This window comes from Podarcis bocagei (genome assembly GCF_964188305.1).
Source record: "Podarcis bocagei genome assembly, chromosome: 3".
Classification (NCBI taxonomy): domain Eukaryota; kingdom Metazoa; phylum Chordata; class Lepidosauria; order Squamata; family Lacertidae; genus Podarcis; species Podarcis bocagei.
Genome location: NC_138127.1, coordinates 24,776,760 through 24,791,288, shown reverse-complemented (window position 1 = coordinate 24,791,288; position 14,529 = coordinate 24,776,760). Strand labels below are relative to the sequence as shown.

General features: G+C 38.5%; 1 protein-coding gene across 3 annotated transcripts in view; it reads right to left on the bottom strand.

Annotated features, from left to right (window-relative positions):
- Positions 1 to 14,529, bottom strand: part of SENP6 (SUMO specific peptidase 6) — a 73,880-nt gene that overhangs the window by 3,070 nt on the left and 56,281 nt on the right. For all 3 annotated transcript variants that reach the window (XM_081187337.1, XM_081187335.1, XM_081187336.1), the window contains 11 exons: positions 13,407 to 13,592; positions 12,080 to 12,306; positions 11,348 to 11,451; positions 11,147 to 11,263; positions 10,783 to 10,905; positions 10,171 to 10,263; positions 8,202 to 8,635; positions 5,997 to 6,100; positions 3,750 to 3,838; positions 1,928 to 1,996; positions 1,684 to 1,834 (listed from right to left, as the gene is read on the bottom strand). In XM_081187337.1, the coding sequence (XP_081043463.1) occupies positions 1,684 to 1,834; positions 1,928 to 1,996; positions 3,750 to 3,838; positions 5,997 to 6,100; positions 8,202 to 8,635; positions 10,171 to 10,263; positions 10,783 to 10,905; positions 11,147 to 11,263; positions 11,348 to 11,451; positions 12,080 to 12,306; positions 13,407 to 13,592 (1,697 nt within the window). The remainder of the gene's footprint in view (positions 1 to 1,683; positions 1,835 to 1,927; positions 1,997 to 3,749; positions 3,839 to 5,996; positions 6,101 to 8,201; positions 8,636 to 10,170; positions 10,264 to 10,782; positions 10,906 to 11,146; positions 11,264 to 11,347; positions 11,452 to 12,079; positions 12,307 to 13,406; positions 13,593 to 14,529) is intronic.

Below are 14,529 nucleotides of genomic sequence, written 5' to 3'. Positions count from 1 at the left end.
ATCTATAGTTAGAAGCAGTTTATGGTCTTCTACCAGAATGCCCTAGATAACTTTTGCACAGGGTCACACAATACGGCAAAAGGGAGTGAGATGCTTTTTTTTGGGTCACAAATGGAGCACAGGTTTGCTTATCTGCCATTGTTGTAGTGCTCATGAAGGATCATCATCTGCAAATAATTCTACAGCTCCAACACTCAGCACAATACAACATGCATTGGAAACGGTTCCTAGTGACACCTCACTACACAATTTAAATGTGTACTTAATCCATTTGCATCTATAAAATTGTTCAAGGCACACTGGGGAACTAGAGTCCCCACAGCATTTTAAAGCTACTTTACTTTAAATCTGTGCATGTTTATATAACCTATAGAACATTAAATGTGTGCATGTTTATATAACCTATAGAACAAAACAAAACAAAGTATCAACAGAAACATTAATCCTAGGATTCAGCCATCAACATTATTCTATGTTGTGGAGCAAGCTACATTCTTGCTCATTCTTCTTAATTTAACCTATAAGGTGCTGCCGCCAACTAGACATCCTGACACAGTAGCCCACTGAGAATGGGGCAAAGATAGGCAGGAGTTGCCTTATCAAATCCAAAGCAAACATAACATTGGGAAGTAACTGGTCTTTTACAAATGCTGTACTGCAGCTTGTTAACTACCTCTAATCATTGTAAAATAAAAGCCATGGAGGTAGAAAAATGTGGAGACAGGGCCAAGAGGTGCATACAAGCACTGCTTCCAATGTCCCTGGGTACATGAGCTTCCGTTCAGATGTCTGGAGAAAGTGGTTAGTTCTGCATAAAATGCCATATTCCACAAAGAAAGCAAGATAGCGTGACACTGAATTCCACTATTTTGGGCTATTACGAACATTCCGCCTGCCCGAGCTTGCCAGATTGAATGATCCCTCCACCCCTCCCACTGTGGGGGTAGCAGGGGACACATGGGGGAAGAGAGTACAGTCATACCTAGGATCCCAAATGCCTTGCTACTTGAACGTTTTGTCTCCTGAACGCCGCAAAATGAGTGTTCCGGTTTGCGAATGTTTTTTGGAAGCTGAACATCCGACGCAGCTTCCGATTTGAGTGCAGGAAGCGCCTGCAGTCAATCTGAAGCCGTGTCTTGGTTTTTGAACCTTTTTGGAAGTGAAACGGACTTCTGGAACGGATTCCATTCAAGAATCGGGGTATGACTGTATAGAAAGCCCAGCTGCATGGAGTTCATTAGGTGACTCCCATCCCCAGGCTCCAGAAATGTGCATGGTGGCTAAATTAAACCCGATAATTTCAATGTCCCTAAAATTTTAAACTAAAAATACAGCTCCGAGGGCCTTCTGGCAGTTCCCTCATTGCGAGAAGTGAGGCTACAGGGAGCCAGACAGAGGGCCTTCTCAGTAGTGGCGCCCACCCTGTGGAACGCCCTCCCATCAGATGTCAAAGAGATAAATAATTACCTGACATTCAGAAGACATCTTAAGGCAGCCCTGTTCAGGGTAGTTTTTAATATGTAACGCTGTACTGTTTTTAACACTGATTGGGAGCCGCCCAGAGTGGCTGGGGAGGCTCAGCCAGATGGGCGGGGTATAAATAATAAATTATTGTTGTTGTTGTTGTTGTTGTTGTTGTTGTTGTTGTTGTTGTTGTTGTTGTTATTATTATTATTATCTCACCTCAAAAAAGCTCTCCACATACTGTAGCACATAAACTCCACAATCACTGAAGTTGTTCTGCTGTGGCACTTTAGGGTTTGAGCCTTTCATAACATCTTTGGAGAAACTTCTTTTAGTGCCTTTCCTGACTTCCCACTCCACCTCCAAGTATCTGCAATATAAAATCAAGAGGATGAGAAAAATGCTTTTATGGGATGTTCCAGTATTGACTGAAAAGGTTTTGCTTGAGAGGTCAACTACTTACTCCCGTAGTGTTCTAACGACGTTTGATCGGGAAGGCCCTCGCAATGAATCCATAAGCAGAATGCAAGGCCTACAAGAAAGCAAATTGTTTTGGTCTCATTAGAATTTTGCATATGCCACAGTGTTAAAACAATGAAATGATATTATTTGATGAGGGTTCATATAGCTCTCACAGGTATGTGTAAAAAGAAAGAAGTAGATTTTTTCATGATCCATACACAGTAGAAGTGTCCTTTTTCTTCTTCATATCTGTGCACCGAGGAAGAAGACACAGGTTTTGTTTCACTCCACCTAAAAGCTATACTGCATTTTGCTTTCATTTCATTGTGAATGCTACATGAATTTAAAGTAAATTACAGTGAGATTTAACACAGGACTAAACACAAATAATTTGAGCAGCTATTTACATGTATTATTTCATTACAATATAAGGCTAGATCAGGAACAGGGAGGGAGCTTGCTGCCCTCAGGATGTTGCTGAATGAAAACTCCATTCTTCTCTGACTACTGGTCATATTGGCCATCCCACTGAGTGATGGAGTCCAAAAACGTCTGAAGGACCACAGGTTCCTTAATTCCTTGCCTAGACAAGACCCAGAACTACGCTCGAAAGATCAGAACTTTACTTCATTTTTCCTCTAACCTGTATATCTCAAAGCAAGTGGATTTAGATTTGCATCAATTTGCCTACATTTTTAATCACCTGCTATTATTGCAAAGAGAAAAGTTTATGTCCAACTCTTTATATTCTTATAAGGCAGATGGGAGTTAAGGTTGTGAAAGAGTGCTGAAGGTCACATAATTAGGAAGGAAATAACAAGTCAGTCACAGCTCAACTGTAGAGCCACAATGCTAAATAATCTACCTAATTCTTAAAGCTGGAAGGTAATTAACAACTATACAACAAATGTAGCCCAGGTGTGTGTATAAGGATATCTATCCAGCAGCAATTCCAAGGGTCAGATCCTGCATCAGTATAGAAATTATATTCCCCAAGCACTCCACTGGTAGGACTTTTCAAGCATAGAATAGAATTATGTACAGTTATATTCACCCATATCAGTTACTCTATGTTTGGCCCATTAAACTTTTAAGAGGAACAACATATTAAGAACAGCTTACACATAAGGTGAAAAACAGAAAAAAATCAAGTGACTACTACTACTACTTACTACTACTACTACTACTAATATATTTCTATTGAAAAAGCAAATTTAAGGAACTGGTTAGCAACATAAGAAGCCATAGCCTAAAATGTGTGGATATTAAAGTAGTTGTGCCCTTTTTGCTAAGCAAAGCTGATATCTGAAGTAGTATTACATCGACCGTTAAGCCTTTGGATTCGAGCTGGATAGAAAGATACTTGAGCCACCATCTGCTTGAGACAATCCATGCCAGGCTGTGGCACAGAGTCACAGTAGCTCTGAATGCGATATTCTAAAAGCTTACAACATTAACAGGTTTCTCTCTGGTGGAGCAGGCAGACTGTTAAGAATATTTCACTTGTGATGCAGATACTTACAGCAAACATAAGCCATAATAATGTAACAATGTATATTAATTCTTTTGTAAACCCAGAATTGGCAAATGAAGAAAAAGAGGTTGAGTAATCTAAATTCTGAAAGAATAAAAAAGCAGAGATTTTATACAAGCTTATTTACAATGTTCAAATCCTGCCTGACCAGAGCAGGAATTAATTTTTTTAAAGTTTGAGCTCTAAATTTGGAAATGACAGAACAGGGGAACGAAAAGAACACTGGATTCAGAAGACACATCTGTTGATTATTAATGGAAAGCCATAAATGTGTCACTTCAAAACTTACTGTTTACATATAGTTGGCTTCAGATGCCATTGTCCCAATTCTGAATTACAATGATCATCCGCAAGGCCATCATCATCACTGCTGTTGTCCTAAAATAGAAAATATGTAAGATTCTATCTTAAGAAACTCAGGAGAAGCTAGATTTACACATGCAGCAAGGTGGCATGATCCATGTGGTTATAGGACTCAGGCAAAATGCTAGCTCCCTCCCCTACTCATTCATGCCCTTTATGTTACAGGCATTGGGGGCTGGTGCACATTGGGATTCGTGGGGCAAAGGCAGTAGGTGAAGCTGGGACCAATGACAGACAGAAACAGAGCCAATGAACTTTTCTTCTTTAAGTAACCAAGTTTGGTGGGAGTGGAGAAAAAGAATTTAAACTTTTTCTGCAACAAAGACCGCAACCTGTATTTGAACTACTCTTTATAATAAAATCAGGAAGCAATTCTTCTGTTCCAGGAGAAAAAATATCTAAAAATTAGAACTTAGAAACCAAATGAACCTATCAGTACAGAAAACCCCCACATCATATAATGTTGGGAGGAAAATCATCACACACAAACAATATGGTTTCCATTTCTGCAGTAATCTCTGCAGCCTGCAATGCAATGTAATGGGCTATACACATTTCTGCCTTTATGCATGCGTGATACTTCAAAGTTTTGAAGTTCCACCTTTATGCTATGTGAATATTTTCTTGGAGGACAGCAAATGACCCTTCACCCTTCTGAAAAACTGACCTGTTTACCAAGGCAGGTGCAATCCAAGTACGACTGCAAATATATGAATTATATATGACTATATAATTCAAGCGGCACACAACACAGAAACTACATTCAGTAGATTGCCTCTAGCTCTTGAATAAAGGCAGGAGAACTAGCCAAAAGAAAACCTACAGGAAAGGCTAGAAATAACCCAGACAAAGATTACAAAGTATTTAAGAATATAAAAGCTAGATAAAGGGTTATGTTTAGAAATTTCTAGGTGGAGGACTATAAAGCCAAGCCATCTTCCTATTCAGAATCTAAGTATCACAGGATGAGAGTATTTCAAGTGTACCACAAGGACTATGAGGATAGAACTTCTTTCTTGGCAATTTTTATTTCCTGAACAGCTGTGAAAATGCTTTCCAAAAAGATTCTGAAGTCCCTCTAGGTAGAAATTACTGACCTGCATCCAGTCTCACTATGCCTCACATATACAGCTGATGAAAGGAAAAACAACTCATTGGATGAAGGAACAGGACAGCCTGTGAGTACTAGTCTGTATAGTCTTTGAAATTGAAAACCACACTAGTAACTCTTCAAATAAAGACTGCCATTTAATATATAACTGGACTGATATCCTTGAATAATAGAAGAGAAAAAAGGGAAAAGCAACATTCCCTTGGTGCATGTAATGTGGAACAAGTTCCACATTAAAGTGAAACTTTAACACAGTCCAAAATTCTGTTTAACAAAGAAGCACTTTCTGCTCAATTTTTGATGATTAAAATGATGGATAAAGCTCGCCTTCTAGTGGCTGGAGTTGGGAACATAACCACGGAAAGTGCTCCAGAGAAGTACTGGAGAAATGCTAGGCTGTATTTTATTGAAATAGAAATACAGTGGTACCTCGGGTTAAGTACTTAATTCGTTCTGGAGGTCCGTTCTTAACCTGAAACTGTTCTTAACCTGAAGCACCACTTTAGTTAGTGGGGCCTGCTGCTGCTGCCGCGCCGACAGAGCACGATTTCTGTTCTCATCCTGAAGCAAAGTTCTTAACCTGAAGTACTATTTCTGGGTTAGCAGAGTCTGTAACCTGAAGCATATGTAACCTGAGGTACCACTGCAGTGCTAACAGCACTAAGTAAGAAGCCTTAATCTTTATATATATCTTTAATATATAGAATACACGCATGTACACACACACGTATCACTAGTTAAAATTAATCTTCCATTTGTCTTTGCAAAAGCACAGCCACTTGAAAACACAGTTAAGTGTCACATTGCCATCGTACGTTAGTTTACTAGCCTCAAATAAATGACTGATAGGTTGTTGAGGGAGTCTTGCAATATACACTACACTAAGAACACCTCAACTACAAAAATGCTGAACACCTACTTTAAAAAAAAAGTACTGAAAAGGTGATTAACAGGTTATTTGCTACATTTTAATACCTGTTCTACTGAATTCTTTTAAACACCTTCACCCCTAGAAATAAAGAATACTAGTTATATCCAAGTAATGCTGTTTAGACTTTTTACCTGGTTATCTTGATCTTCTGAAAAATCTATTAGTTCATCTTCATTTAGTTTAGTGCTGTCAGTTGAATCTTCACTGTAATTTAGTCTAATTTTCTGTAAACCATCTGCATTAACCACAACAATTAGTAAAAAAATGAAAACAGAATTGCCATAGACATATACATTATATAGATTACCTTCTGGACAGGAACAGTAAACCACAAAGTGGAATAAATGTTTTTTTTGTCAGCATCATACATGAGAACAAATGTCTAACTGAAATCTATACTTCCAACAGTGCAATCCTATCCATGCCTATTAAATAATAAGTCCCATTGAGTTCAACGGGATTTACAGGCAAGTGGGTTCAAGACTTTGGGCTCAGCTATCAACCTAAAAACACTCAGCTAAATTACATCTCACAGCAGTGCTGAGACATAGCTTACTGTACTGACTGGGAAGCAATATAGCACACACAGCAACACAGCAGCAGGATGTCAGCTTGTGAAACATTTTTTTTCTGTTGTGTGTTCAACATAACATTAAGCCAAACCGCATTCCCAGAGAGGAGATTGCAGCCACTTTGCTCCTTCCCTGGTCCTGCTATTGTGACCTAAATTGTGGTTTGGCTTAGGGCATTGTCAGAACCTGGGCTTGTAATTTGTCTTGCCCCAGACAGAGCAGGAATTGCAGCCCAAGTTTGTTCTTGGAGCTCAGGTTGAAATGACACCCTAAGCCAAAAAGCAGCTTAGCCAGCAACAGGACTAGAGGAGGTAGGTAGGTAAGCAGTCACAATCTTCCCACTCGCACTGAGTCCACCCATTCGCAGTGAGCCAGTTTGGCTATTATGAATTAGACAGATGCACACTTTCTATACAAGAACTGCTTAAGCAGACAAATCAAATAGTTTGCTTGATCAGAACTAAGTAGACTGTTTTACTCTTCTCCAGTTGTGAAATGATATATTTTCGTTTAGTGTGGTTTGCAATGTGCACAAGTAGGAAAAAACACACAGCAAACTTTGAGCTTGGGCATTCTGTTCTCTCCCTTCCTCCCTTGTGGCCAGTAGGATTTCAGAAGTTTTAGCTTTTACTTTTGGTTTATCCCCATCAGCCCAAGGCTCACTGCAGCTTGTGAAAGTTGCACTAAAACAGGGTTTATTGAAATGTGTGAACAGGACCACATATTTCACTATGTAAAATATGTTGTAAAAATGGTGTCCGGGGTGTGTGTGTTGCCAAATCAACAAGATGTCAGGGAAAATCTGGACATAAAGCAGCGCAATAGAAAGAGCTGTGGAAACAGCTCAAAAAGCTTAGGTTTACCCAACAATGTTGGGGCCATCCTAAAAAAAAATAAAAAATATTGAAATACGGCAACCCTAAACAAGCTGATCACTAGGCTCTAGTTATACAGGGTGAGTCCTTTAAAAGACGCCCCATGGATAGTAAGACATCTTCCTCATACATTTACCTCAGCGACAAATTACTTCAACAAAGTACTGAATGCTGCATATTTTTAGAAACCAGTAAAGCTTAGTATCTTAAGGAGGCATCACTGATTGTATTTCTGATTTTGAAACTGGTGGTCTTTGAATTCCACATCTAAATCTCCAGAAGGAGCAAAACAGTGATGATCTGAAGAAAATCTAAACTTGAAATTTATAACTAAATTTATATTAGCATTTCTGCAGCTCTAACTAAAGAAAATATAAATGTGAGTTTTTAGTTTCCAAGCCAAGATTCACCAACCACTGCACATTTACCGTGGATCAGCTGAAATTCTTACATTGGTGTTTTTGCAATACTGAAATGTTACCATTTAATGCACAGCTGGAGGAAAATGTGTAGAACAAATCTTATTAGTGGCTGGCTGATTCTAAAGAAATGGGATTCTTAATGTGAATCTAGAAAGTGGTCTTATAGTAAGCATATACTTGGCTTATCTAGCACAGTATTGTTTACTGTCAGTGGTAGCTATTTGCCAATGCTCAGCAGAGGGCATTCCCACCAGCAATCCCTGATATACTTTTTTACAAGATATGCTCCGTATTGAACTCCCACTTAGTTTTAGAAGTGCTACAGTCTCAACACTCCCCCCCCCCAATCATTCTCTGGGATTTTTTTTAGCAGTTTAATTATTTAAAGGAAAAAATATATAAGTTATATTAGCAGTAATAAGGTATCAAATTCCAAATATCAAACATATATAGCCAAAAGTACATACCCGTAGCCTGGATGTGAATTTTATCTTCATTCTGCATGCCATTTGCCTCTGAAATCCTATGGTCATGTTTATGAAACACAGATTCCACAGTTCTCAGTCCTTCTGGGATGCTGTTTAACTGATTTAGTTTTTTTAAGCCACTTTTCACAGAAGGGGTTCTTTTGCAATACTGTGATTCAGTCTCCCCGGCTTCTATGCTTGTGTCAGTTAATGCTGCAATATGTTTCTTGTTCAGCACCTTCTTTGTAAAAGATGCAGAAGTGGAGTGATGTAACGGATTCAATTCACTAGGTACAGGAGAAGAAGTGCTTCTTTCTTGATCCAAAGAGGAAGATTTAACCTGCATAGATACGTTTTCGTGGTAGTACGGATTGGTCTCATATATTGCATTTTCTAAACCAGGGAAACAGATGATAGCCAAAAACCAATGGGCCCTGAAAAAAATAAAAACAAAACTAAGAATTGACTCAACAGCTATCATCATATATATGTATTACTCATTTAGTATAGAACAAATAACTCCGAAATTATTAGTTTGTTATTTACATTCTTATCATAGACATCTGTTTCACACATTCAGATATGTAAACAGTGTGGTCACATTTAGAGAACAAGGCACAATAATTATATGTATAAACTGTAAAGGGAAACGTAAAAATTGCCTCCTCCTGGAAATTTCTGGTAAATTTTTAAACCGGGCTCCCTGGTCAAGCACAATGCAAAGCCAGGATTCAGTAAAAAGGGAAACTAAATGTTGCTGAAGTACAGAGCAATCACATCTTACGCGTTCCATTTCAAAGGTTCTGTGTACAGTGGTACCTCAGGTTACATACGCTTCAGGTTACAGACTCTGCTAACCCAGAAATAATGCTTCAGGTTAAGAACTTTGCTTCAGGATAAGAACAGAAATCGTGCTCCGGCAGTGCGGTGGCAGCAGGAGGCCCCATTAACTAAAGTGGTGCTTCAGGTTAAGAACAGTTTCAGCTTAAGAACAGATCTCCGGAACGAATTAAGTACTTAAGCCAAGGTACCACTGTATAGGCAAAAAACACATATACTCAAACCCTTAGAACTGAACCCCAAACTGAACTACCTAGGGCTTTTGGAACTGGTACATTGGCTCTTATGAGATCTTGCAGGGCCATCCAAGTTCCCACGAAATCTCACAGCTGCATCCCTGATCCAAGAAGAGGAGACAGCTATGCTTGGGAAGCAAGGCAGAGAGCTTAAAAAGCTCTTTTTGCACCAGAAAAACCCAGCACAAAAAAACCTTGCGGGATTTCAACCAGCTAGCCTTCAACTGCATATATTTGAAATTACGCAAGTCAGATGTGCGAAGATGTGATTGCATTGTACTCATCCTGTGTGGTCAGGAGGGGAATGGGGGAATTTGTGCACATGTGTGTGCCTGATGCTTTGCTTGGGCTCATTCAAGCTCATCCTCATAGCACATCATGGTTTAGCATTACGTGCAAACACAGCCGATGACCTGTGCAATCCTAGCATGTGTTTCATCATGAAAACAATATGTACCAAAAACACAGCTGGTTTTGCCCATACTAGCTGCACTGCTCAGGAGCAAATGTGTCCTTCAAACAAATAGATAAGCCGCATTGCAATGCAACCACCTATTCCAATTTTCCCAGATAAGTGATTTATGCAAGGATCTCTCTGTAGACCTAGTTTCCCTACTGGGGGGAACTTGAACCAAAAGAGAATCTTCAAGGACATCAGAGAGGTGGAAGAATACTCAGTTTGTGGTTCTGACAGTTGAAGAGAAGGGGGGGGGGGAAGGATAGTTGGGGAAAAGGTATGTATACTGAGAGAGTAATAACTCAGGACCCAGAGAAGATGGGGTTACATACAGATGATATCCAGGGTTTTCTGGACAGTATGATAGTTGAGAACATGGCTCAGATAACAGACACACATTCCCAGAACTAGTCATAGCAGAACAAATTCTACTTACGCTTCATTAAGAGGAACAAAAATAAAATCTTTTTCAAAGATATCAACATGTCGTGTCCATGTTTTCACTCGCCCATGCCGTTTCTGCTGAATTCTGTGAACACATCAATATAAAACAATATAAAACACAAGGATTGATATTTAGGTGATATTTATGTATTCTCCTCTCCAACAATGAGGGTTTGACTATTATCACAATCTTGTGGCACCAGCTATGTGAATATGTTTAGGACTTCTCCTGCATCTTCAGTTGTTTGGGCAGAAATAATATTTTAAAAAAGTCAAAATGAATTGCCAAGTGGTAAATCATACAGCTTTTACTTATAAAAAGCACCATTCTGTTCTTCTACTCAATTTATGATAAATGAATTTGTCGCATGTTAATCTGGGTCAGATGTACATGACCCTCTGGCTTGTGTGCTCCCTCCCTCCCCTTCTCTGGTGCAGCCAGAAGCATATGGTAAATTCTTATTTTCAATCTCCTTATAACTATATTGGAAAGGGAGGGCCTTGAGTCTGAAGTTCATCTTTAAAAAATGCCATTGTCCCCACAGGGGATGGATGAGACATGCTGAAATTGGAATTTTATAATACATATTTTAACCAAACTTACGTAAGCTTTGAGGTTTCTTGGAGATTTCTCCTCTCCCTCTGATTAAGGCGTTTGTAAAAGAAGGAACTGAATACATGAATTCTATCAGCATCTTCTTTTTTCAATTGTTCAAGCACCAGATATCTTTATTTTGAAAAAGAGAAACAAGAACAAAATAAAACAATGCTTTCATTTTTGCCTCTAAAGACCTGTTATTCTTGAAAAGACTGCCACATCCTGGACATTCTACGCAGACAAAAGTAGACAAATGTAATAACTTTATAGTTTCGGCAGATATACTTTATTTAGAATTTAAGGTTTGTCCATCAACTTGCCTAAGTTAGACAGACACCACAAAAAGTTTCAACACATTCAAACAACTTACTTCAAATAGAAATCAATGATTACGTCATTTAAAAATTCTCCTTCATTTAAGCAATGAAGATCTTCATTGGTCACAGAAATACCACCCTTTGCAGGAGGTGGGGGATAAACGATCAACCTGCAAATAAAATAAAAAAAAGTTAAATAAATACTGAACTGAATTATTTAGGAAATAATTACAACACTCAGAAAGACCTCTTACTTTTCTATAGGACCTATAAAGACTGTATGTGGTTCAACACTTTCATCATCATCAAAAAACTGGAATTGGGTTGCATTTCGCAGCTGCATTTTGGATTCAGAGACCTTTGGGGAAAAAAGAATACTTATTTACAATGCAATACCAAAGTCATAAAATATTAAAATCCTTTCCAATTCTCAAATAGCACAGCATGTCCCTCTTTTTATAAAAACTACCTGTTGAAACCAAATAGAATATGAATTTGAACACAGTGGGCACATAGAGACGTAATGGTCCCAGCATCTTAAAACCATGGTTTATGGTACAGACAATGAGCACCAGGCCTGCACCCTCCTCTGTTACCCCCTCCCCTTTCCTGCTCTATGTCAGCTCCAGTGCAGATTTCCTGGACTGTTTCAACCAGATTCCCCATTATGTATGAAACAGGTAATTCAATTTTAATATTGATTTATTAACCAGGATATTAAGTTAAGATCAGAACCTGACTAAATATTCTGTTTAGTAAACAGACATAAAATAGCTGAAATATCACATTGACAAAATATGTTACATGGAAAGCATATATTTTGACTTGATAACATTTCATTTTTTTCAGTTTTAGTATCCAAAAATATATACTTTGGCCCTCTCTTTGATAAAATTTATCTAGAACATTGCAAAGGGCATTTCTAAACAAATGACTTCACAACTTATTTAACATTTTAATTCAATTTTGAAGAAAAGGAGTAGTACATGTTTTGCTTTGCCTTCTTTATGAGCCGTGCTTCCTCTAGAAGTGTCTTCAAAGGATTTTGTAAAGGCCACAAGCCTACTATTTGCTTCTTCAAATGTAATCTTCACAAAAAAATCAGAAATGTTGTTCCTAACACCAATATCAACAATTATTTTTTCAAATATTGCATTTGCATGTGGATCAAGGCCCGTCTCAAAAATTAAAATGATGTATTGTTCTTCAGGATCTATGGAGGGGGGGAAGAGTTAGGAGACAATGAAAGCATACTTTTAAAACCATAATGCTTACATTTTCAAAAATTAAAGTTGATAATAATAATTTTATTATTTATACCCTGCCCATCTGGCTGGGTTTCCCCAGCCGCTCTGGACAGCTTACAGCACATTAAAAATGTCTGAATAACAATCACAGCTAAGAGGTCCCTGGCTGAACCAATTAAAGAAATTATTCATAAGAAACCGCCATATAAATGGAACAAAACTAAAATTCAATGCCTCATTCTAAAGAAAAGGTTCTGCTCATGAAAAAGCTAGAGTAGGGCACATTATGTCAACTGCTACTCGTGCAAGCTGCTGAAGAGACTGATGGAAAGGGAAAGAAACGGACACCAAACTCAGTTCAGGCACCCCCTTTTTTACTCCGCAGCTCAAGTGCTTAACTACTTTCCTATTCTCTGGAATGGTAGCAAAGATCACCCAAGTGGGGGGTGGGGGAGTAGTATTAAGATACTGATCCCAAAAAAGGGCAGCTTGAGCATAACAGCACACACAGAGTTTTGTGCTGCACACAATTATCTCTGAGTAGAGTAGAGAGAACTGTGGTTCCTAACCTATTCTGGGCCACAGATCCCTTTAAGAATCTGATGAAAGATATTAACCCCCTGCCCAGAAAAAAGGACATAACACATACCAGGGCTGCCAACTCCTGGGGGCCAAACCCTTTTGCCCCCCTCCACCAATATTCTTTGGGAGGGGTCACTCCCAGAAATGCAGCATAATTGCAATAAAACATTCCAAACCAGTGTTTTACTTAAAACTTCAGGAAGTTGGGAAATGCAAAATATGCTATGCTGTCCTCAACATGATCTAGACAAAATTTTCTAAATATGCCAGACAAAAATATACCGTCTCCATTTATTAACCTAAAAGTACCACTGAATTCTGATGCTGGCAAAATATGGCTATTTTTTTCTAGTGCTATTTAATTAGAGCATTTTCAGAGAAACCAAAATAACTTTTAGTGAAATACAGCTCATCTCTAACACATCTCTGTTTCAAAATATTTTAAAACACCTTAAGTTTCAATAGCATACAAAGGTTCACTTACTTGCACCTTTACAGTCATACCAGACATTATCTTTTTGCCTGTTCATCTTCAGTTGGGATCTCAGGCTCTGACAAGCAGCAGGTATAGTTTGGAGGAAAACTACTGGCAACTTGCGAACACCACACCACTCACACTTCGTAAGGTCAGATGTTCTTAAAGAAATATCTCTAGTATCGTTTTCTGATTCTAGAAAGGTTCAAAACATATTTTGGTCAGAGATACTTACATTAACATTATCTGAAAAATGTAACTGTATGCATTTCAAGAAAATAAAACCTGTTAATCTATCTCTGAAATTTGCAATAGGTATATTTGCCCTACTATCAAATATAGCCTCGTAGTGTGTCTCTCTGCCTGGCTTGACAGTTTTAAAACTGAAATTCATGAAGTTAATACTTAAGGAGCGATTATTATTTCCAAGATCTTTTTTGAAAAGGAACCACTGAATAGTCATACAATATTAGGTATATTCCCTGTACCATCCAATTTTACTTTACAAGAAGGGAAACTGTCCCTTAAAGAGTTATGCACTATTTACATGTGATGATATTCAGTATCCATTATTTCCATGGGTCTACTATGGGTATGACTAATATTGTATCTTAAGGCTAAAACAATATATTCAGCAGCAAACACAGGAGCTTGGATCTGCAACTGGGCAAGAAGAACTTCCATTCACAGAAGGAGCACATTCTGCGCTTCTGCCATTCTCTGTAGTCCACTCACACCACAACCCGTATCATTCTGGAGTGACTTTGGGGGTACACAGAGGAAAGCAGTGGAAGGGGTGAATGTCACCAACACTTCTTTAGTTCAAATCCAAGATCCCCATCTTGGAATAATGCAGTCTCCTATGTTTACAAGTCAGGCCATCTGTCTCAGTACTGTCTACCCAGACAGGCAGCGGTTCCCCAAGTTTCAGGCAGGACTATTCCAACCCTACCAGGATATATTAGGAATTGATTCTGGAATCTTTTGCATTCAAAGCAGGTAAGTCTACCCCTGTTCTTGCCTATTATATGCAAAGCAAGGGCAGGACATGGTAAGTTAGGCTTACCGTATTTCAAACAGTGAAAAGGTGCTAAACATTTATCTTCTGTGGTAAGCATATTAAATCAGAAAC